Source organism: Polyodon spathula, chromosome 3 (assembly GCF_017654505.1).
Source record: "Polyodon spathula isolate WHYD16114869_AA chromosome 3, ASM1765450v1, whole genome shotgun sequence".
In the NCBI taxonomy this organism is placed as follows: Eukaryota; Metazoa; Chordata; class Actinopteri; order Acipenseriformes; family Polyodontidae; genus Polyodon; species Polyodon spathula.
The window spans coordinates 84,856,028-84,880,455 of record NC_054536.1 but is presented as its reverse complement, the minus strand read 5'-3'; the positions used below and the strand labels follow the sequence as shown (position 1 = coordinate 84,880,455).

The 24,428-nt window shown below is 38.1% G+C and overlaps 1 protein-coding gene across 9 annotated transcripts in view; it reads left to right on the top strand.

The window, feature by feature from the left end:
- LOC121313538 (receptor-type tyrosine-protein phosphatase mu-like) overlaps nt 1-24,428 on the top strand; it is a 273,535-nt gene that overhangs the window by 83,007 nt on the left and 166,100 nt on the right. For all 9 annotated transcript variants that reach the window (XM_041246205.1, XM_041246206.1, XM_041246204.1 and 6 more), the window contains exon 3: nt 15,136-15,410. In XM_041246205.1, the coding sequence (XP_041102139.1) occupies nt 15,136-15,410 (275 nt within the window). The remainder of the gene's footprint in view (nt 1-15,135; nt 15,411-24,428) is intronic.

The window sequence follows — 24,428 nt, the reverse complement described above, 5'->3', positions numbered from 1 at the left end:
TTAAATTAAAAATGACCCTATACATTTTGGGTTTCCATTTACTCAGTTTATTTTACTGGAGAAGACCACCTTTTCACCTGACCTCATGTGTGTGTGTGTGTGGGGAGAACCCTGGTAGTGCATAGGTGTAGAGCTGATGCAGTGCTTAATAACAACAATCCAATAACAGTTCCAATGGTGAAAACAAAGCTTTATAAATAATAAGACTGACTATGCACAGCGATTTGTAAAGTCAGTCAAAACGACAGGGTTCAGTACCGAAATAGTAATAATAACAGACATTATACACAGACACAGTCACGAATCCCAACACTAAGTGCTCCTTGTGTAAGTGGTGAATTATACAGCAACAGTGAAACAGTAGTGCAGTGCAGTCTGGGATTGATGCTGGCTGAATAGCAACAGCTCCCAGATTTAATCTTCTATGAATGACAAGGGTGACAATTAACAGACAGACAGATACAACACGACAAAAACTCACGGTTACTTCCGGCTTTTACCGTCCTTTACAGGTCTTTCACAATCATAACAGAGGAACGGATCGCTCGACCACATCCCCTGATATACCTTCAGTCACCCCCCTTCGGTAGCAAGTGCAATCACGTCTCCTCCAATCCATGACTGACACACTGCCTACGCAGTAAGGCACTGACTTCTAGTATTGTGGCTTCGCCCCCTTTTTGGATGGCCGACTTCCGACTGACCTTGGAATGAACTGTCAAACCATCCAGTCCAGGGGACACTGTTCCTGTTATACTGTGCTGGATACACTCTGATTTGTTCACTCTCTATCACAGACCTCTAAAGCGATATTAATCAATCTAAATTGGCACTGGCCTACCAGACGTTCCATGCTTGGAACACACATTTTCTAAATTCCAATGATTCCTGTAATGAAACCTCTTCCTTGCAAATACATACATTCATTGTATATCTACTCTAAGGACATGTATGGTGCATTCATTTTTTAAATGTATTGTTGTAGAGCATTCTCTTTTTTCTTTATGAAAGGATTCCAGCAGGTTTTTTATGAAGTTTTAGTATCTCGGCAGATAAAACCACTGATGTATTTTAAATTTATTTTGGTGGGTCTAACAAATTGACCCACCAAGCTGTATAAACCAAGCTGTAGATTTTAACAATTTTGAACATTCCTGGCAAAGTGGCTTGCAGTACTCAGGAATAACACACACACACACGTTCAATGAAACAACTCCTTTACTTGGCTGGGTTGTGTGTCAGCAACACTTAAATAATAAGCACAGGCTCAACACAGTCAATTGTATCGTTCCGTGCAAAACAAGGGTTTCAGTCCCGATATAATACGACACATTATAACAACACCAAACACAGACATGGTCACTTCCTGGATGGCCGGCTTCCGACTGACCCTGGAATGAACTGCCAAACCATCCAGTATAGGGCATACTGTTCCTGTTACAATTAATTTGCTTTCTGTCACAGCATTTTAAAAATGCTTTATTTTTTCCTTGTCTTGCCAAACCATAAGAAAACAAGCAGAACCTGTCATACTTCATGTACAAAGTCAAAGCTGGCCTTGTACTGTGTTATATTCTACAATTGTTTCCGTTTTGTTATTTGTTTAAAAATAATGAAAAGGAAGTCATTTTTTTCTGTGAATGTAATTTCAACATTTTGCAATTATCAGAAACCTGAAAGTAACAATTGTTTTAAAAGCTTTCATTCTGTGTTATTTAGATTAGTGGTAAAAACTTTTTTTTTTTTTTTTTAAAAGTATGTTTTTTTTTTTTTTTTTTTTTTTTATAATAATAACAGTGCTCAGGCAGTTCTATTATAATGATTTGCTTTTAAAGAGTATAATAATTGCAATGCAGTAAGCAACACATTCAACAGTCACATTCTGCTAGAACAGAAGAGACTAAATTACACAGTAAATTGTCCTTTTTATTTCAAGGGTTAGAAAACAGAGAAGGGTATTGGTGTGAAGCAGATAGCAGCATTATAATAATGTTGTCTACTGGTTACACAGTTACATTCCTTTAATGTGAGAGTTTAGGCTGGCCTGCACAGGCTTGCACACTGCTCACTTATCTGTAACGTAAACACGTATGGAAAGGTTGCTATGGGTATTACAGTGGTCAGCCTTGAGTAGCCTACTCAAATGAACTGGAAAGGTGCCAGCTGAGTTTGGCAGTGGGTCACAATAGAGACTTGATACTATTCACCAGCCTTTAAACAGCCATTAAATACAGAAATTGACAGTTTAGACCCCTGGCCTTTTGAAGTAAGTTCAAACAATTAAATATACCTCCTGAAGTTATGCTTGATTCAAACCAAAGGAGCAGGCCTTGACAAATCACTGTAACTTGCTATGTTGCTGGAGATGGATCCATGTTGTGGGTGTTGATAGGTTTTGTGGAAAAGTCACAAAAAAGAAGCTCTTTTGTTAGTTTAATGAGACCACAATGCAATATACTTAGGGCTCTTTTTTTTGTTTTGTTGTTTGTTTGGTTTTTTTGGTCACGTGAGGTCTCTTTAATGTTACATTGAGCCGACTCTGTTTCTTAGTTAAATTCTTGGAAAAGCGTTGATTGTGAGACTGTGATATTGTTTCGTTGATTTTAATCCAAACCGAACACAAAACACGAGTTCAGTTAAATTGCTTTTCCCAGATTTAAAATCTTAATGACTCGTTGCAAAAATGTTTTAACCTGTTTTGCAAATAAGTTTCCTCTTAATTACGATTTAATTAAATTAAATTTATCTTCACTTGCTGTTTCTATGGTTTGAATTAAAAATAAGGACCTGTTTTATTTAATTTTTTTTTTTTTTTACATTATCAGTGAAACACAATCATAGTTTCAATGAAGTTATGGGAGAAAAAAACTAAACTGAACAAATCAACACTTTTCCAAGAGTTTAATTTAACATTCGGCTCAAAAAAAGGGGCATCACATGATCAAAAATAAAAATAAAAAATGAAGAGGCCTAATATACTGTGTGGAGGTGACTGCCTCTCTGTTCATGCATCTATATGTCACATACGGACAATCGTGGTATGTTGTGTTCAGAATTCATAGTGTTAGATTATTTTGCTGCGTTCCTATGCATATTTTATTTGTATATGGTGACTGAAACTCTATTAGTAATTGCAGTACTATATGTATATAAAGAGATAAATACACAATCTTACCAATTTGTTAGACACCTGTAACAACATTTGCGAATTCAGTAAACAAAATTAGCAGTACCATATCTCATATGCTTTAGCTGTCGCATTTTATTAGCTTAGTGTTATGAGAACATCTACGTTTTCAGCAGCAGTAATGTTTATTACATTTGATTATTTAATTACAAATGTGGTACACTGTATGTGGACATGCTTCAGTTTCTAAGATTAGCTAAGCCATGTGTTAAGAAGTTGTATAGTGAAGAACTGTAGCAGCACATTTCACTCCCAGAAGGTATGGCGCTCTCCAGTGTTATTACCTGGACAATGCTAGACGTGGGAGAACAAGTTCAGCAGTCAACATGGAATCTCACAGCTTCACTTTTCTATTTTAACACTGGAGCCTAGCAACGCTGATACAAAGCAATAAAGCAAATCCACTAAAAGAAACAATGTTTCCTCAACATTGTCTTTATCATAGGATTATAAAGTTCCTCTTGTAACAAACGTTACATTTGTTTTAAATGTCAAAGTCAGGGATCTTTTGTGGATTGATAAGGCGAAAGCTCCATTTGTTTTTCGTCACTATGAAAAATAAGTTTTCTTTAAAATCTTGAACCACTAACTCGTTTGCTGACAACACTGAGCAAAATGAATGAAGTGGAAAGTCAGTCCTGAATAGCACTCCAATCAGTTTTCAATAAAGACCATGCTACGTTGACACAAACTGCCGTTCATCTATCAGCAGTATATGCCCAAATCACTGCAGTGTATTTTTCCAGCAAATTCCTTTACCATGAGTTTCTTTGAAAGTACTCTAAATCCACAAATCAAACTGATTTGAGTGCCCTCGCCGCTAATCTTTTCTATTAACCCATAAACGTAGAGACAGTAAAACGAGTCAATAGGGCTGAAGGAACAGGCTTGCTGCTTTAGGTGTGATGTATGGTTTTTTTGTGTTCAGCACCCACTAGGAAGATGCAGGAGTGCACAGTAACAGGTTTTCTGCAGTTAGCTCCCTAATCTAAAAATAGCATATCCTGTTTTGCTTAAAAGCACATTGAATTTGAAATAATCAGTTTATCCCACTGCAGGTAGAAATCTGCAATAACCTGGGATACTGTTTGTTTTTCTGTGCTTAACTGAAAGCTGGTATCTGCCTAATGAATACATATTACTTAACCAGCCTACATCTCCTGGTTATGCCTATATTGAGAAATCCCGTGCCTCTGGCCGTGTTGGTGGCTTAGCAGTTATCCATTGCATTGACCGCCATGCAAAAATGGTCCCTGTGCAAAATGTCACTTCATTTGAATGTCTGGTTTTTAAAAACTTCTTAACCTGCCCACCTAAGCACAATGTGGTGTTCTTAAATGAATTGCTGAGTTCTCTGTCTTCTGTTTCTCTTCTACTTGGTGACTTCAATGTACATGTTCAATGTACATGTTGATTCTCCTGACTGTAACTTTGCAGTTGACTTGTTAGCTGGTTTTGATTGTTTTAGTTTTAAGTAGCATGTAGATTTTGCAACACACAATCAAGGTCATATACTTGATCTAGTATGCTCTACTTGTGTTGTAATTTCTAGACTCGATGGGATTAATTTGGGGCTTTCTCATCACAAGGCTATCTCCTTGAATATATTTACTCCTCTTCCACCCCCATCTAGCAATCATACTATCACTTTTCGTAACATTCAGTCAGTTGACCCTGATAGTCTGTCTGAGGCATTCATAAATTGGCCGCTTCACAGTTCAATTCAATTGAGGAAGTTGTTGCTCACTATAATAATGCATTAAAATCTATTCTTGATGATCTAGCCCCTCTTCAAACCCATATGGTCTCCTTCACTTACGCTTGCCCTTGGTACACCAAAGAACTGTGCTCCTTGAAGTCTGATTTGACTGTCCATGCGCAGATTTATGAACAACACCATGTTGTTTATAGAGCTGCTCTTAATACCAGTAGATCATCATACTGTTACTGGAAGTGGAAACCCTAAAGCTCTTTTTACCACCTTTTAATAAGCTGTTACAACCTGTTCATAATACTGCTTCCTCAGCATCTACTGACCAATACAATATATATTTACAGTTTTTTCAGAGTATGATTATATATATATATGTGTGTGTATATACAAATTATATATATATATATATATATATATATATATATATATATATATATATATATATATATATATATATATATATATATATAAACATTTGTAAGGTCACAGGGAGAGGGTCAGATTTTCCCTGCTTAAAAAACATGTGCATATGCACGTTTTGTTTAATTTAATTCTGTTGTTTAATTGTATTATTGATTGTTTATTATTTGATTATCACTCGCACCTGTTGTGTTGTATTTCCATTGCATTCTTGTGAAAGCTGGCTTGCCGCTTTCCTGGAATCACCACTCTCTAGTTGGAGTCTCTTCTTCTGTCTTTCAGCATCCTCCTTGCTTGCGTTTTTAGGCTGCTCTGTCTTTTACTGTCTGTCGTGTGTGAGTAACTGCCTATGCAGTTACTCCGTGATTTGATTGTCTATTTCTTTCTTGGGAGAGCACAGTTCCTCCACGGGGATAGGCCTTGCTGCATCCCTGCTGTTGAGTGATTTCCCCCAGCCATCTGGCAGCTGGAGGGGGCCTTGTTGTTTGGCTGCTGCTGCGTGTCCACTGTCTCTTGATAGACCACATGACCCTTGGTACTTCGGTATCTCGGTGCTCATTGCACACTGCACATGATGCCCAACCGTCAGCGCACGGACACAGTGCCGCATGGGACATGGTGCACAAAGTGCTTTTGGTACAGCGCTAGTGCATGAACGCATGGTGCTGCACGGTACGCAGAGCTCGCAGTGCTAATGGTACTTGGTGCACACTGTGCTCGGTATGCATGGTGCATACGGTGCACATGGTGCTCGGTACTGACCGCTACAGCGCTAATGCATGGACACACCGTGCCACAGTGTGCAGTTCCCGCAGTATTCAGTGCACACGGTGTACATGGTGTTTGTTGGCGCTTAAGCGCACGTTGCAACCAGTGCAAGCGGTGTTCAGTGAACAGCTGATGCAGCAAACTGATGTCGGCCATGTCGGCGTTCCACCCCTGTACAGCCTGCAAGGCAAAGATCCCGTAGGAGGACAGGCATGCCCTCTGTGCGCGGTGCTCAGGCATATCCCATACGTAATGTCGTTGGTGGTCGTCTTCTCTTTCAGGGAACCAGGGTACAGTAAGTAACCTAATGATATTTACATAAAAAAAGTAATAACTTACGTTAACTTAGGTTTGCTTCACAATATCATGGAGAAAAACAAGGTCTTGTTATATTGTTTTACTATTCCGTGCCTTCATCAGCCACCTCAAAACCAAAATATTTCTCTACTTCACTGTGCAGGCCAGCCAACCCGTAAGTAATTTAATCTTCTTTGAGTATAAATGCACGACACATCTAAAAGTATTAAGTACGGTGTCATGCTGAATGTTGCACTATTTTGAGATGTGTTTTGATGTTTTAAAAGGACATCTCACTTATAATACTGAAAGTTCACATTTAAAGAATACATTAATAACAGTGTAAGTAATCACATGGAAACAATGCAATGAACCACACTGATGTAAGCGCATATCTCACAATAATCCCAATAGTGCTTAATGCAGCATGCAAATAGCGTTTGGTACCCTTCTTCCACGTTCTGAATTGAAGAGAAACAAATTATATATACCTATATAAAATTATTTAAGGCGATTTTCCTGTTATTTTTTTGTGTTAATTTTGTTTTTAGGTGTGTATTCCTTTAAAAAAGACGGTCCTGTTTCTTAATTAGTTGATGCGCGCCCTTTTTGAAAAATTGATGTAGTTTCCGGTAAGGGACTGGCCGGTGACAGGCTGTGGATTTGTTGTTTTTCTTGATTTATAGCTATTGGATGTTTGAAATACATTTATTAATCAGGTTGTTAGAAAAAGAAAAACGGCAATCAACTTTTGCACAGCAGTGTGTTTCCAAAAGTTGCAGCATTTTTCTACTCGTGTGTGTGTGTATATATATATATGTATATATCCAGTTCTTGTTAGAGGAAAAGTGTCTGAATCTCTGAAACAATGACCCATCAATGTTCAGCATGGTACTCTGGATTATGAGGATCAATAACAATCATCAACAGTGATGTTGCTAAGGAATTAATAGCAGATAATTGAACACAATGCATTGGAATCCAGTCAAGGTTAGAAAATCTCAACGGACAAGGCTGGACATGTTGCTTCTTGATGCAGTTAATTTAAATAAATAGAGCTGTCGGTGTAAAGCTCCATATAAAGAGCAGCTCACCATGAAGTCCATCCACAGTCATTCGTTTTCACTTTGGAGGTAATTTGAAGATCTCTCTCATATCTTTCAAAATAAAACCACCCTTTGAGAGTAAAATGCACATCAAATCCTTATCAAAGCTGATCATGAGTGTCTGGTGGTGAATGTTTTGAGAGATCTACTGGTCACTTAGGCCCCTAGACAGGAAATTTAATATTTTAATGGTTGGCAGTGAACCAGCATAAATCCTCTTACCTGTCTGCTGAGCCACCGTGCACCTTTCAGAAAAAGAATAAAATTGTACCACAGAGATTTGCTAAATATTTTTATTCTCATTTAATTTCTATAAATATGACATATCTCTTGCTAGTTATCTGTGCCTGAAGACATGAAATTGGAGCAAATTACTCTTGTAGCACAAGGCCTCAGAGGCAATCATGGTTTTTGAGTTATTGATGTGTCATATGGCCTTTTCATAAAGATTATGAGTAGTTGCAAGATTTAACACTATAGGCTACAACAGTGTTTGCTGCTCTTCTTACAAGTCTATGCAGTTAGCTGTCAGGTAGTACATGGCTATGTCATAGGAACTGGAAAGATGGATTTCATTCCACATGTTGTTTTAATTACAAACACTAATCTGTAAGCTAGTAGTGTCTGTACCTTTGAGCAAAATTAACGTTGACTGTCATTATCCAAAGTGTAGATCAGTAATAAGTAACCTACCATCTTTCCACAAGATGATACAAAAATAGGCTTAAAATGAGTAATAACTGATTTAAGTGATTGTGATGTGATTGGCATGGTGTCTTTTTCAATCAAAATGTACACTTTTGTACAAGGTATATCATTAAACTAGAGAAATGGATAGCAATATTTACAATCACCTTTAAAAAAAAAAAATATATATATATATATATATATATATATATATATATATATATATATATATATATATATATATATATATGTACAGTGCCTTGCAAAAGTATTCAGCCCCCTGACCAATTCTCTCATATTACTGAATTACAAATGGTACACTGAAGTTTCGTTCTGTTTGATATTTTATTTTAAAACACTTAAACTCAAAATCAATTATTGTAAGGTGACACTGGTTTTATGTTGGGAAATATTTAAAAAAATAAAATAAAAAACTGAAATGTCTTGCTTGCATAAGTATTCAACCCCCACACATTCATATTTGGTAGAGCCACCTTTCACTGCAATAACAGCTTTAAGTCTTTTGGTGTAAGTATGTACCAGCATTGCACACAGTGTCGGAGTGATTTTGGCCCATTCTTCTTGGCAGATTTGCTCCAGGTTGTTCAGGTTGGTTGGACGACGCTTGTGGACCGCAATTTTCAAATAGTGCCACAGATTCTCAATGGGATTGAGATCAGGACTTTGACTGGGCCACTGTAGGACATTCACCTTTTTGTTCTTGAGCCACTCTGATGTTGCTTTGGCCTTGTGCTTGGGATCATTGTCCTGCTGAAAGGTGAATTTCCTCCCAAGTTTCAGTTTTTTAGCAGACTGAAGCAGATTCTCTCGCAGTATTTTCCTGTATTTTGCTCCATCCATTCTTCCTTCAATTGTAACAAGGTGCCCAGTCCCTGCTGATGAGAAGCATCCCGACAGCATGATGCTGCCACCACCATACTTCACTGTAGGGATGGTGTGTCTTGAGGCATGGGCAGTGTTAGGTTTGCGCCACACATAGCGCTTTGAGTTTTGGCCAAAAAGCTCTATCTTGGTCTCATCTGACCACAAAACCTTTTCCCACATTGCAGCTGGGTCACTCTCATGCTTTCTGGCAAACTCCAGACGTGCTTTCAGATGGTACTTTTTGAGTAACTGCTTCTTTCTTGCCACCCTCCCATACAGGCCAGTGTTATGCAGAGCTCTTGATATGGTTGACTGGTGCACCATTACTCCACTCCCAGCCACTGAACTCTGTAGCTCCTTCAAAGTGATTGTTGGCCTCTCTGTGGCTTCTCTCACAAGTCTCCTTCTTGTTTGAGCGCTGAGTTTTGAGGGACAGCCTTTTTTTGGCAGTGCCTGGGTGGTGTGATGCAGTTTCCACTTCCTGATTATTGATCCAACTGTGCTCCCTGGGATATGCAAACACTTGGATATTATTTTGTACCCTTTCCCTAATATATGCATTTGTATTACTTTATCCCTAACTTCTGTAGAATGCTGTTTGGTCTTCATTTTCCTTCAGATTCACAGCCTTACCAATGATCCTTCAACAGTGGGGTTTTTATCCAGAAAATGTGACAGCAACTTTAATGGTTCACATGTGGAGGCCAATGGTAAGGTAATTGTGTCCTCGTTAGGGCAATGTCTTTCATCGGATCAAACTGGGAGCTTCTACAGCACAGGGGTTGAATACTTATATCAAGATATTTCAGTTTTTTATTTTTCTTAAAAATATTTCCCAACATAAAACCAATGTCACCTTACAATAATTGATTCTGAGTTTCAGTGTTTAAAAATAAAATATCAAACAGAATGAAATTTCAATGTACCATTTGTAATTCGATAATATGAGAGAATTGGTCAGGGGTCTGAATACTTGTGCAAGGCACTGTGTGTGTGTGGAGAGAGAGAGAGAGAGAGAGAGAGAGTGAGAGTGAGTGAGTGAGTGAGTGTGCTTAAAATGGGGAAAAAAAGGTGACGGTACTCACAGTACCCTCAGGCTCCCTTTCCACCTCTCCCTGCAGAGCACTCTCCTTTTTCACACTGGAGCCGAGCCGAGCCGGAATCGTGAAACTCAGGCCTGGCAAGATACCTGGTATTGGTTCGGTGCTGAGCAAGGCTGGGGGCGGGGTTAACTCGTACTGTTCGAAACGATAAAGTCGACCAAAACATTTCGCAGGAATGGAGAAATACGGGACTAAACCACAGCTGAAAACAGTTGTGAAAAATAAATAAATAAATAAAACAGGATTACAAAAAAAAATGCTGGGTCAGACAGCAAAAAAACCCACAATTTTATGATTTAATGAACGCAGTACTTGGTCAGACCTGCAACGACCGATATGGTCATAAATAAATAAATACCGTATATATTAACATTGCATGTATAAAAACAAGTTGTAAAGTAAAAACATATTTAAGTATGTTACGTTTAGATTTTGTTTTTAAAAGGCTACTTCAAATATATTTGTACTGACCATTTTCAAATACTATCTGTAATGTTTTGAAGTTTTTACTATTAAGCAGTCCGCTGCCACGTTTGTAGCGTACTTTAAATTACTTTATGATTTCAGCTTGAGTACGTTTAAGTAAGTTGACACTGGCTGCAACTATTTGGTTTTTATACACAAAAATAAGCTTACTTGATTTGAAATCAACATTATGCATTATGTTAAACCAAAAAAATACAAAATAATAACGATCTGGTTCTCTTCTGCCTTTTTCAATGAATATAATTTAATTAATAAAGAATAAAAAAATATTAAGATAACTGCCAAACCAAATTTTAAATCAGTGTCGTTCTACTGGACGTCCTCCGAATGACTTATTTTTTAAAAAAAAAAAAACATAACAAAACGTGTGTGTGTGTGTGTGTGTGTTTATGTGTATATATGTGTATGTGTGTATATATATATATACACTGCGGTTGCCTTTTCTACACGTATTACTACTTTGTATATGATGTACAATATGTGAATGTAAACATCTCGGCTTGGCTCAGGTGTGCAATTGTGAAAAGGTGTATCTCCCTTTCCAGCTCATTTAATCTAATCAGTACTGATGCTAATCGCGACTTGACTATTCAAAATAAATTCCCCCGCTCTGAGCAATGCACTCTGGGAGTTGCAGTTGTTTTGTAATGCACTCTGGGAGTTGCAGTTGTTTTGTAATGCGCTCTGGGAGTTGCAGTCTATGCTGGGACAACAAAGGAACAACTAGAAAGCCACATAATTGCAGCTGACAGTTTGGAAAGGAAAACAGGCATATAGTCATTGATAAGCGCCAAAGTGCTACTCAAATGTTTTAAATTGAGATGTGGTGGGACTCAAATATTTGAAATTGAGAAGTGGCGGTACTCGTTACCAGTGAGTACCGCCCAATTTCAAGCACTTTTGTGTGTGTGTGTGTGTGTGTGTGTCTATATATATATATATATATATATATATATCTATATATATATATATATAATATAATATAGTAGCGAGACAATCCACTCACAGACGGAGGGCGGGTTCCAACCCGGGACCTCTCGCACCAAAGCATAGCGCCGATATACAGATATTCTGTACAGAAGTACAAGGAGAGTATATCGGGCTTATGTATTTGTATGTGATTGCCACCTACCACCCCTGCTACTGCCTTCCCACGTGCACGCTACTAATATGTATACACACACACACACACACCGAGCATTAAAATAAATGTATCAGTATTATAACATATTTATTTATTATGACCATGATACGTTTGAGTGACTATGACTGAAGCATATGCACTTAATCACCTAATTAGTGAGATAGTTGATAAAAAAAAAAAGCAATTCTCAACAAAATTCATGCATTTCCCAACAAATGGAGAAGTGTAGAGAGAAAACAGATTTTATCGTTGAAGACTTGAGCAGGGGCAATGTAAAATGCAGTGTGTGTCTTGTGCGGTATCGAATCTAGCCAGAATAAGCACATTGTTTTGAAGTGAATGTTTCCAAAGCTAGAAATAGGATATTTATATCAGGCAGTCAAAAATGGCTTTTTGCAAAATGCTTACCGTTTTGCATTAAAGCATTTAGTGCAGTGGTCTGTTACTGTTAATCAGCTGTAAGACCAGTAAAGCTCACACTCAATAGGTCTGGAGTAGGGAATCCAATTCCGGACACTTTTCCCAATCCCAGGATTTCAGGATTGATTTATTAATTTTTTTATCCCGGGATTCAATTTTTGTAATAATAATAATATTTTTCTGGCTCATCTCCTTCCTCTAACTCGGTGGGGAAAGATCCCTTACCCCAGGAGGCCGCTATCAAAAGTGCGTCCTCCTCCTCTGCCCTCCTTGTAGGCGATTCCAGCTCACCTTCAGCTCCCTTGGGGGAGACAGGAGCTGGTATTGAGGTGGGCACTGGTGGAGCCGGAACAGCAGGAGCCTGCTGCCACGCCAGTAACTCCAGGACCTGGGCCTTCTGTGCCTTAAGGTCCATTAAGTCCCTTGTCTGCCTCGAGCACTTAACCGGCTTCACTTGCGGAGATGGTGAGCGACTGTGAGTGACATACCCTGCGAGGGACTATGGGACGATTGGAGCAGCGGGGGGACCGGGGCCTCCAGGGCCGCTGACAGCTTGGCCACAGGGGACGGAGCGTCCACCCCCGTGGCCCTAGCAGGAATATTGGGAAGCACCAGGGGTCTCATCCCCGAGGGCTGAAGTGGCATGCTGGACCGCACACATAAAGAATGGCCATCCTTCTGGGGTATGTTCATCCTGCAGGACGGGCAAGCATGGAACCATGACATGCCACCCGTCAGTTTGACGTACTGAAGCACCGAGGGCACCACGTGTACCAGGCTATGTGTGCACCGAGGCACTAATACTGCACCAAGTGTACAGAGCACTGTGGGCACTCTGAGGTACTAGACAACTTGCTTACAGAGTACCCCGCACACCGAGGCAGCGAACTACTAAGGGCTAAGTGTGCACCGAGGTACCGAAGCAGCAGGGGGCACCGAATACAGCAGTGCCTACCCTGACTGCGTGTAGTCACACACCTGGTCAGCGCGCAGCATACACCAGGGAGACCCATAGGCTAAAGCCGCGGCAGGCGAAAGAGGCAAAAGAAAAAATGGTCTCCTGCGGATTGACTGTTTTAATCCCTCGGTAGGTGGGATCGAGGACGTCACCCCACGGAGGGGGCTATCGGCAGCTCTGACGTAAAATGCTCAGTGAATATCTACCTATGGCAGGCATATCCCAAAAGTAATGATGGTGGTTATCTTTGAAAGGGAACCACTGCCCTAGGTAACTACTGGTTGTAGATATACTCGTATCTGAGCTTTACAGTGCAATTGTTAGTGGTGCAGATTCTCTATATGCTACCTCTGTTTCATAGCTTTGAGCACTAAAAGAGAAATAAAAAATGTTTTAATTGATGTTGCTGTCATGTTATTGTCTTAAGAACAAAACTCTCCTGTTTATACGTGTTGAAATATCTAGCATTGAATAACTTTTTCATATTTCGTGGTTCTTGAGTTCTGGAGTTTTTTTTTATTTTTTTATTAATAATAATTGCACTGTTCGAAATTACATTGCGTTGATCCCCTATTTAGCCTCTGTGCTGGAGCAGGCAGAACCAGTCCATAACAAAAACAGTTTGCTTTTTGTGCAGAGAAATCCGCAGAAACCAGCTAGCAAATCACTGAGACATTGTGCCATATAAGTTAATAGAACCTCAGTCTGTAGCTATTTCAAGGATTCTGTTTCCAGAATGTTCAGTGTGTGTGTGTGTGTGTGTGTGTGTGTGTGTGTGTGTGTATATGTATGTATGTATGTATATATATATATATATATATACACACACACACACACACACACACACACACACACACACACACACACACACACACACATATATAGACACAGTCTGGAAGAACCATTAAACTTATTTATTTTTTAATCAGTTTTGAAATAATCATAATTTTATTTCATTAAGATCAACTCTATAAGGGGAATTTCAATACAGTGTATGCTACTATAGACACTGAAGTACAGTAATTAAATAAACAGCCAGACGTAGACATGTCAATACCATAAGCCTTTTTACCATGATACCATGATACTCATAAGCATGATCTTCATTGGCAAGCTAAAAATCACCCATGACGTGTTTCAATGAGACACATACCAAGGATTGTTTTGAGTTGATTATTTTACATTGTGCAGTATGTTTCAAAGAACATAAACTATTCCTTCAGAAAAATCTTTCCAAGTGATTGGCAGCAGACCTATTTGACCATTCAAAAGTAGATTACACTATGTAACACCATTTTTGTTCCTGGGTAGTAAGTGTTATTTCCTAATTGCTTGTGCCTCAAAAGTATAGAAAATGGCTATTATTCCCCACAAACTTTGCTTTTGTGATCAGGACAGTGATATTTCAAAATATCACTATTTCCAATGGGAAAACGGGCAAATGTGTGTCTTTTCGTTCACATAAAGTCAGAAAAAAATGTATTTATGTATTATAAATGTATGTATTTATACTAAATTAATACAAAAATGACTACCAAAGATTTAGAAGTGAGTAGTTTTTCGAGATTTACGATTATACTGTAAATACAGTATAATCGTAAATCTCGAAAAACTACTCACTTCTAAATCTTTTGTAGTCATTTTTGTATTACTTTAGTATAAATACATGTTAATTTGGATTCATATGTTGTTTTTTTCTGACTTTATGTGAACGAAAAGACACACATTTGCCCATTTTCCCATTGGAAATAGTGATATTTTGAAATATCACTGTCCTGGTCACAAAAGCAAAGTTTGTGGGGAATAATAGCCATTTTCTATACTTTTGAGGCATAAGCAATTAGGAAATAACACTTACTACCCAGGAACAAAAAAAAAAAAAAAAAAAAAAAATTGTTACACGGTGTTATCTTTGATAGACAATTGACAACTAAATTGACAACTCCATTTTTCTTTGTAGGTTCAACCTTCATGATGGTGAACACCTCCGGGAAGTTTTCGGGGCTGAAATCACAACTCATGATGCCACAGCTAAAAGAAAACGACACCCACTGTATAATATTCAAGTACTATGTGTCTGGCAGAGATGAGGTGAATCCAGGTCTACTGAATGTTTATGTGAAGGCTAACAATGGTCCTCTGGGGAGTCCAATCTGGAATATGTCGGGAGTTGCAACAAGGACTTGGAACCAGGTAGAGCTGGCTATCAGCACATTCTGGCCCAGTTTTTATCAGGTATGTGAGCTCAACTGTTTGTGTTTTGCATAATGCATATTTACATATGTTATTAGTTCTTACCACTCACTAATGGAACAGCAAATCGAGCACTTAAATAATTGTCCAGGGAGTCTAGGGAGAATACACTGTGCTGTATCACATTTACTGTGCGTGTGCATGTGTTTGCATGTGTGTGTTTGTGCATGTATTAAAATCGATATAATCACCACTCAAAGGTGAACACTGGTCCCACCAAGTTAGTCCAGTGGTCTGAGCGTTGCGATGACTGCTTCGTCAATGACTTGTATGTTGAATCTTATTATATATAAAGAATTTTTAAAAGGGTTGTAATAGATATATATAAATATATATATATATATATATATATATATATATATATATATATATATATATATATATATATAATATATATATATATGTTGGGAAATATTTTTTAAGAAAAATAAAAAACTGAAATATCAGCAGGAACTGGGCATCTGGTTACAATTGAGGAAGAATGGATGGAGCAAAATACAGGAAAATACTGCAAGAGAATCTGCTTCAGTCCGCTAAAAAACTGAAGCTTGGAAGGAAATTCACCTTTCAGCAGGACAATGATCCCAAGCACAAGGCCAAAGCAACATTGGAGTGGCTAAGAACAAAAAGGTGAATGTCTTACAGTGGCCCAGTCAAAGTCCTGATCTCAATCCCATTGAGAATCTGTGGCACTATTTGAAAATTGCGGTCCACAAGCGTCTTCCAACCAACCTGAACAACCTGGAACAAATCTGTCAAGAAGAATGGGCCAAAATCACTCCGACTCTGCGTGCAAAGCTGGTACATACTTACCCCAAAAGACTTAAAGCTGTTATTGCAGTGAAAGGTGGCTCTACCAAATATGAATGTGTGGGGGTTGAATACTTATGCAAGCAAGATATTTCAGTTTTTTATTTTTCTTAAAAATATTTCCCAACATAAAACCAATGTCACCTTATAATAATTGATTTTGAGTTTCAGTGTTTTAAAATAAAATATCGAACAGAACGAAATTTCAGTGTACCATTTGTAATTCAGTAATATGAGAGAATTGGTCAGGGGGCTGAATACTTTTGCAAGGCACTGTGTGTGTGTGTGTGTGTGTGTGTATATACACACACACACACACACAGTACTGTGCAAAAGTTTTAGGCAGGTGTGAAAAAATGCTGTAAAGTAAGAATGCTTTCAAAAATAGACATGTTAATAGTTTATATTTATCAATTAACAAAATGCAACATGAGTGAACAGAAGAAAAATTTACATCAAATCAGTATTTGGTGTGACCACACTTTGCCTTGCAAACAGCATCAATTCTTCTAGGTACACTTGCACACAGTTTTTGAAGGAACTCGGCAGGTAGGTTGGCCCAAACATCTTGGAGAACTAACCACAGTTCTCCTGGGGATTTAGGCAGCCTCAGTTGCTTCTCTGTCTTCATGTAATCTCAAACAGACTCAATGATGTTGAGATCAGGGCTTTGTGGGGGCCATACCATCACTTCCAGGACTCCTTGTTCTTCTTTACGCTGAAGATAGTTCTTATTGACTTTCGCTGTATGTTTGGGGTCGTTGTCATGCTTCAGAATAAATCTGGGGCCAATCAGATGCCTCCCTGATGGTATTGCATGATGGATAAGTATCTGCCTGTATTTCTCAGCATTGAGGAGACCATTAATTCTGACCAAATCCCCAACTCCATTTGCAGAAATGCAGCCCCAAACTTGCAAGGAACCTCCACCATGCTTCACTGTTGCCTGCAGACACTCATTCGTGTACCGCTCTCCAGCCCTTCAGCAAACAAACTGCCTTCTGCTACAGCCAAATATTTCAAATTTTGATTCATCAGTCCAGAGCACCTGCTGCCATTTTTCTGCACCCCAGTTCCTGTGTTTTCGTGCATAGTTGAGTCGCTTGGCCTTGTTTCCACGTTGGTATGGCTTTTTGGCCGCGTCTTCCATGAAGGCCACTTCTGACCAGACTTCTCCGGACAGTAGATGGGTGTACCAGGGTCCCACTGTTTTCTGCCAATTCTGAGCTGATGGCTTTGCTGGACATCTTCAGATTGCGAAGGGAAGTAAGCATGATGTGTCTTTCATCTGCTGCAGTAAGTTTCCTTAGCTGACCACTGCGTCTACGGTCCTCAACATTGCCCGTTTCATTTTGCTTCTTCAAAAGAGCTTGGTCAGCACCCTGTCTGCCTTGACATTTCTGCCTGGGAGAGACCTTGCTGATGCAGTATAACTACCTTGTGTCGTGTTGCTGTGCTCAGTCTTGCAATGGTGTATGACTTTTGACAGTAAACTGTCTTCAGCAACCTCACCTTGTTAGCTGAGTTTGGCTGTTCCTCACCCAGTTTTATTCCTCCGACACAGCTGTTTCTGTTTCAGTTAATGATTGTGTTTCAACCTACATATTGAATTGATGATCATTAGCACCTGTGTGGTATAATTGTTTAATCATACACCTGACAATATGCCTACAAAATCCCTGACTGTGCAAGTGTACCTAGAAGAATTGATGCTGTTTTGAAGGCAAAGGGTGGTCACACCAAATATGGATTTGATTTAGATTTTTCTTCTGTTCACACACTTTGTATTTAGTTAATTGATAAATATAATCTATTAACATTTTTAAAGCATTCTTACTTTACAGCATTTTTTCACACCTGCCTAAAACTTTTGCATAGTACTGTATATATTAGTTATTTGGCATTTATTGAATATAGTTTCCTGATGTTTAATGCATATAGTTTCCTGGCATTTCATGTAGCTAGTTCCCTGGTACATCAATTGTCTATACTCCCCTCCCTCACCCCCCAAAAGTAACAAACAACAAACTAAAACCTACATTACATGAAATGAAAACATGCAAAAGCATTGTGTTTGAAACATATACATCTCCTCATATGGTCCTCATTTGAAAGTGTTGGCCACCATAAAAGTTCACTTGGCCCCCAGGGTTTGACAGCTAGTGGCCAAATGGCCACCTGTCTGCACAGTTATTTGTCCCACCCTGCTTGTGGCTGTTTTTATCAGTGAAAGAGTAATCCTAAAGAGAAAACCACATTTTACTTTGTTAAAGAGGAATTAATGAATACATGTATGTGCACAAGCTAGGGTTATTGCAACATGCTACTTGGCTTGATGGAAGTTAATTCTCTTCCACCCATCCCTTGTATGATGGGCATTATTCTAAGAATTAAAGATTGTAAAGAACAAGAAAGAAGAAGCTTGTTTTATTCAGAAGAAGGAAAGGCGATCTTAACCACTGTACTACTGTTTACCTATAGAATTGTAGGAGAATGTAGGAGATTATTTTGAATAATAAAATGGTTGTAATCAGCACCCCAGTTTTTGGGTCGTTCAGCATTTTGCTTTCCAGTTTAGACACTATGGGAGCAATTAAACACAGCGAGATAACAAGGAAGGATTCATTTGAGGAAGAAACTATTAAAGCCCCTTTCACACTTGTACTCTTACCTGGGTCCATGCCAGGTTCTGGCTACCCGGGTCACAATCCCACAATGTTTTGTTTTTTCTGTTTAGCCATATTTGTGTTGATTGAGGCACAGCATGAGCCAGATTGCAGCAGGGATGTAGAAACATTTGTTCTAATCAACATTTGGGCTGACATTTCCATCCAGAGCTTGGATGGAAGTGTCAGTAACAAGCTGCTTCTGAGGCATTAATATGAAAATTATTATAGAAATTATAATATTGTATTCCTTATTGGTCGCCTTGCTATAGCAATATAAAGCATCCCGACTTACCAAACAGACTGTTGTATTTATTATCTATTTACAAAATATAACACATACAGGTATAACATAGATACCTCAAAACAACTTTATATATAAATAATTAGAACCCCTATCAATTTTTCACATAACTACTTTTTGTTATCACTCGGGTCTTCTTTTTCATTGTCTTCTTTTATCCACTAATATGCCCTTTTTCTTGCAAAATTGTTGGGTATTTTTCTTTAACTCTCAACAAGTTTATTTAAAATTTCAGCTACCCAGTACTGTTTTGTAACCTGATAACTCATCATCAAACTTAAGTGAAAATGGTTTATTTCAAATGTGACTTGCCATCGCGAGAGTGTCTTGAGGCACACTGATTGTTTATTCAGTCTTTCCAGAACCACTGTCATATCTTTGCCTCGTTTTGTATTCACCGTTTAGAGTGCACCACATCTCTACCAAATGGCATGTAAACAAATGGTGAAATGTACCACTGTTTCTGTTGCTACAAAAAGTTGGAAATTGTTCAAGCTCCTGAGAAAAAAAAAAAAACTGACTCAAACACAAGTCGCCAAACAATTTGGTGTTTTTCGTTCTGGCGAGTTGCTTCACCATTTTGTTAAATAATTGTGTGCATGTCTTGAATAATGCTCCTGAACAGATATTCATAATTAACCTAGACCGGCTGCTTTTAACGTGTGTAGGGGTGCCATGTTAATTTAGTTTGACAGTTAGTTTATCAATGTTAGTTTGTCTGTTACTTTATTATTATATTGCTTTTCTCTTACCAGTACTTATTCTGTTCATTTCATATGTTGATGCATGTGTGTTATGACAAGTAATTCATTTGATTTATTACTTCATATTGTGTCTGGTGGTCAACTCCGTCTTAAAGAACAATTTGCTTGCTTCCTGAGAGGTGTGTCTTAGCCGGAGACTCAAAGTAATTGTGTGTAAAGATATACAGTTTTAAGCAGGTTAAGAATTGGGAATTTAGTGATTAATTGGACACTTTTTCATAAAGCTTTAATTTATTTGTTTCAGCATAAAATAAGAACAAATTGTAGATTTTTAATTTGTAACTGTGAGAGTAGGTCTGAACTCTCATCTGGGTACGTCTTGTCCATTTGTTTGTTGTAGCTATGAAGGAAGTGTAGGATGAAAAATCTTGTACTTGTTCTTTTTAGAGGGTAGACTTATTGTACATACAATACATAACTGTATCCAAGTTCAGGAATATAGTTAAACAAGTTTAAAAAGTTAAATTCACATAGGGAGGTTTTAATTAAAAAAAAAAAAAAATGTGCATGCTATTTATCATCCATTGAATTGTTAATCTTCTACACATAAGATATTTGCATTTAATTTCCTAATTTTCCTTTTTTATGTTTACGTGCTGTTTAAATGTGTTGGATTAAATGTATCTAAAGCAATCCATATGCTCCACAGGTCAAGTGCTATATAAGGCCACACTTGCTAGTTGGTGTGAAGGAGGTTAAAGGAATGTGATTTACATGAAACAGTTGCTGGCAAAACCGAATATTACCTCTACAAATATGACAGAGACTGGATTGTGCATTAGAACACAAAGACTGGCTTAAAATACTCTGGATGGAGTGATTTAGCTAGTTAGAAACTAAAATAGGGTGTATATTAAGAACTACAGCTTTGCCTGCACCTGTATCTATTTCAGGAAATGGTTTTAGATGTTCAATTAGTCGATTATGCACGTCTTTTGCAAGTATCTGATGAAATTCAGATAACTAGTGATAAATATTGCGACTGTTGACATTAAGCTGCACAGGCAGGCACTGAACACTGAAGAAGGTGATGACGTAGGAAGGAGTCTAATATTAAAAATATTCATAAGGATGAATGTAGCTGTCAGGATTTATTTTTTCCAGTTCAGGGTCTGTTGCCACGGCAACTAGAGAGCACGAGGGCTACCTGCCTTGCAAGAAAATATTGACATCATAAACCACGAAAGTGAAGTTAGTTGTTGCAGTTTGAAATGTTCAGATACTGAAGTACGAAGAAATTTATCCTGCTTAATTTAGTATTACTGTAGATCACAAGAAGGGTGTAGAAATTGACTTTTTAGGGTGCCTCAGTGTTTGGCAAAACAAAACCAGCTTTAGCCTCTGATTTAGTTTAGTCTTGTCTGTCCTAATGAGGGAGTGTTCTCTGTTTATTTTCAACGCTTGAAGTTGATTCTATAGATACATTCTCTCTCTCTCTTTATTTTAATTGCAGAACTGTGAGCTTTATATTGATTTCAGTTATTTATATGCAAAGGAGCTTGACAAGTACTGATCAAAACAGATATTTACTAAATGTCATTGTATATTTAGCCTTCACAACAACAGTTTCATCGTAAATAAATTTTCCAGTTTTCATGCGCTTTGCAGTGTTAAGATGCTTGGAAAGGATACTTAAAACCGACCTGCTAGCCTGTTTTTATGCACAGTTCCATTTAATCAACATATTGTTGCCTGGCATTTTGGAACTTGCTTGTTACCTTCTTTGTAATCTAATGTAGGTCATAGTACATTACATTACGCTGTAATGAGCTTGGGGGCGGGTCTCCAACAAACTGATACTTTCTTAGCTAATGAAGAGGACAGGGTACAGTTTGAAATGATTAAGCAGATTGATCTGCTAAAAAAGTAACAGAGCAATGGAAAATTAAAACAGCAGATAATAAGTCCCAGTTCTAGACAACAACCCACACTGGTTCCTTTATAGAAATTGGTTGACCACTAGTAGGTCACTGTGACATCCAAGATACCACATGACATTTCAGGTTTTTGTCCAGTACTGATGGTTGAATAGATTACAGTTTGTGCAATAACATGTATTACAGTAAGAGGAATTTCTAGGCTATATTGATTAAACGCATTTTCATGTATTTTCTTAATCAGTTGACGCAAGCTGTCTGTCACTGCATTTCAGGTAGCAAGATTTTAATAAAATAGGCGGTTGTAATAAACTGCAATGAACATGTGGTAAGATTTGTTTTTAGAAATGCTTTATATGATTTTAAAAAAATTATTGAAATAAAAATGTCTAATCACTATACATTCTTCATTTCACACATTAAAAAAAAAGGGCTGAAACAACTTTTTTTCTATGCATGTGCTGCCACGGCAAGACGATTTTCAACAAGTTGCTGTCTTCCTGCTATAACGTTAAAACAGCTGATCTGATTGAGATCAGTCGATTTGAATGGGGTGTTATCAAGCAAAAATCATCCCGTAGGAATGGGCCAGTAGGTACCTACTAGCCTACTAACCCCTAAATCTACCCCTACCCCTAAACATAGTGTCTACAATTAACCTAATATCTACCCCTAAACCAAATCTCAACCCCTAAACCTAAGTGCGTTACTATGAAAGTCATTTTTACTCTTATTTCAGCGCTGCTTTTTAGCACCCTCTAGCAGCTACTACCCCTTGACGTCTATTAAAGCGTTTGATCCAGACCTACTCTACCTGTTGGGAGGCTAGCAGGTACCTACTGGCCCATTCCTATGGGATGATTTTTGCTTGATAATGTCCCATTGCATCAACTGACCTCATTGAGATCGGGTGAAAGAGAGTGTGACTGCAACTATTGCCACTCACTTTATCATTATAGGGACAGAGTGCAACTCCTGTCACACATACAGGAGCATCTTGCTGTTAAACGTCTGGATGCACACAAGTGCAACAAACTTAGTCAAAAGCTGGTGCCAGAGAGACTGCCTACTATATCAGCAGTGTTGGATGGTACAGTGTCCTAAGAAGGATTACCTATGTTTGTCACAACATAAAAGAAAATGTAGAGTAAAGCTATATACATCTTTTTATATAACATCTTACAAACATACACAGATAGAGAACTTTGTACAACAAACTTCGTATCTGAATACCCTTTATCATCAGTGCTGATATCTGCTACAGAAAATAACAGCTGGTTTATCGTTCCCTGATTAGCACATGTCATCCACAACAGTACCTTCTGTCTTAGGATATATGGATATCACTTTGCCCCACTAAGAAACAACTTAGGAACAGGCGTGATGCCAATTCACTTCAATAACCTACCCTTATAACAACTAGGATTCTGCATTTCATACTGTAATTGCCTGAATTAGGCTCTTATAAAATTGTAATTAATTCTGAAGAAGTTTGCTTTCATTTTTCTAAGATTTAATAATGTTGTCTGTTGTGCTGCAGATAATAACATTGGCATGTAATGATGACTTTAATTGCACTTTTATGCATGCGCAGTACAGAGAGCAGGCTTTAGATTTAGCAAGGAAGCAGATGCAAGACAGCTTTTTGATTTCAAGGGCTTTGGAAAAGTTTGAGCACGTCTGCAGGAAGCAAAGGCTTTTTAAATCTGTGAACTGGAAAAGTTCACATTGTCTTGACCTGTGCAGACACAATGGCAAATAAACACACATGGCTTCACTTGTACAGTACATGGCAGCAGGAAATAATGTAGTGAGAAGGGAATAGCTTTCAATGCAAGAACTGGCAGTTGGTAACCTCTGGGATGCATGTCAGTTCATTTGACATAAAGGTGTGAATGGAGAAAAGAATGTGTGAATGTAGTAATGAAAAAGGATGTGAATATACATAATGTGCACATACAGTACAGTTTGTGTTGCATATAGGGAATGGACTTCTGTTAATAACTTGTTAGTGGACATATTATATATATATATATATAGTATATATGCTATATATATATATATATATATGATATATATTATATATATATATATATATACTATCCGATAGTTACAGCTCCTCCTCCTCTTTTTTTACATCAGACCCAACTCCCCAATCGGGAGGGGTTAGGGGGTCTTACGGTACCCTCCCTCCATGGTCCTACTCTCAGTGAACCGAGATTTCGCTCTGCGACGCTCGCTGATTCAGTCTAGATTCACCGTCAGTGCCACGCCAGATGCGACTTGGAAATTATCCAGAAGACTAAAAATAAATACATGACCCCGCCCATGCATTCCTATTGGACCTATTAGAGATGGGCTGTCCCATTACAAAACAAGTCTTGATTTGATAAATGGTTATCACCCTGACCTCTGGCAACTCTGTTGTAAAATAAAGGTTCTGTAGATCAGAGTTATTTAATATCCTTGTATATCCAACAGTTTTATTGTTACCATTGAACAACTGGACAATAGTAGAAATAGTTTAACTGATATTTTCAACAATATTATTTTTATTAAGCCTGTTGTTATTGTTAAAT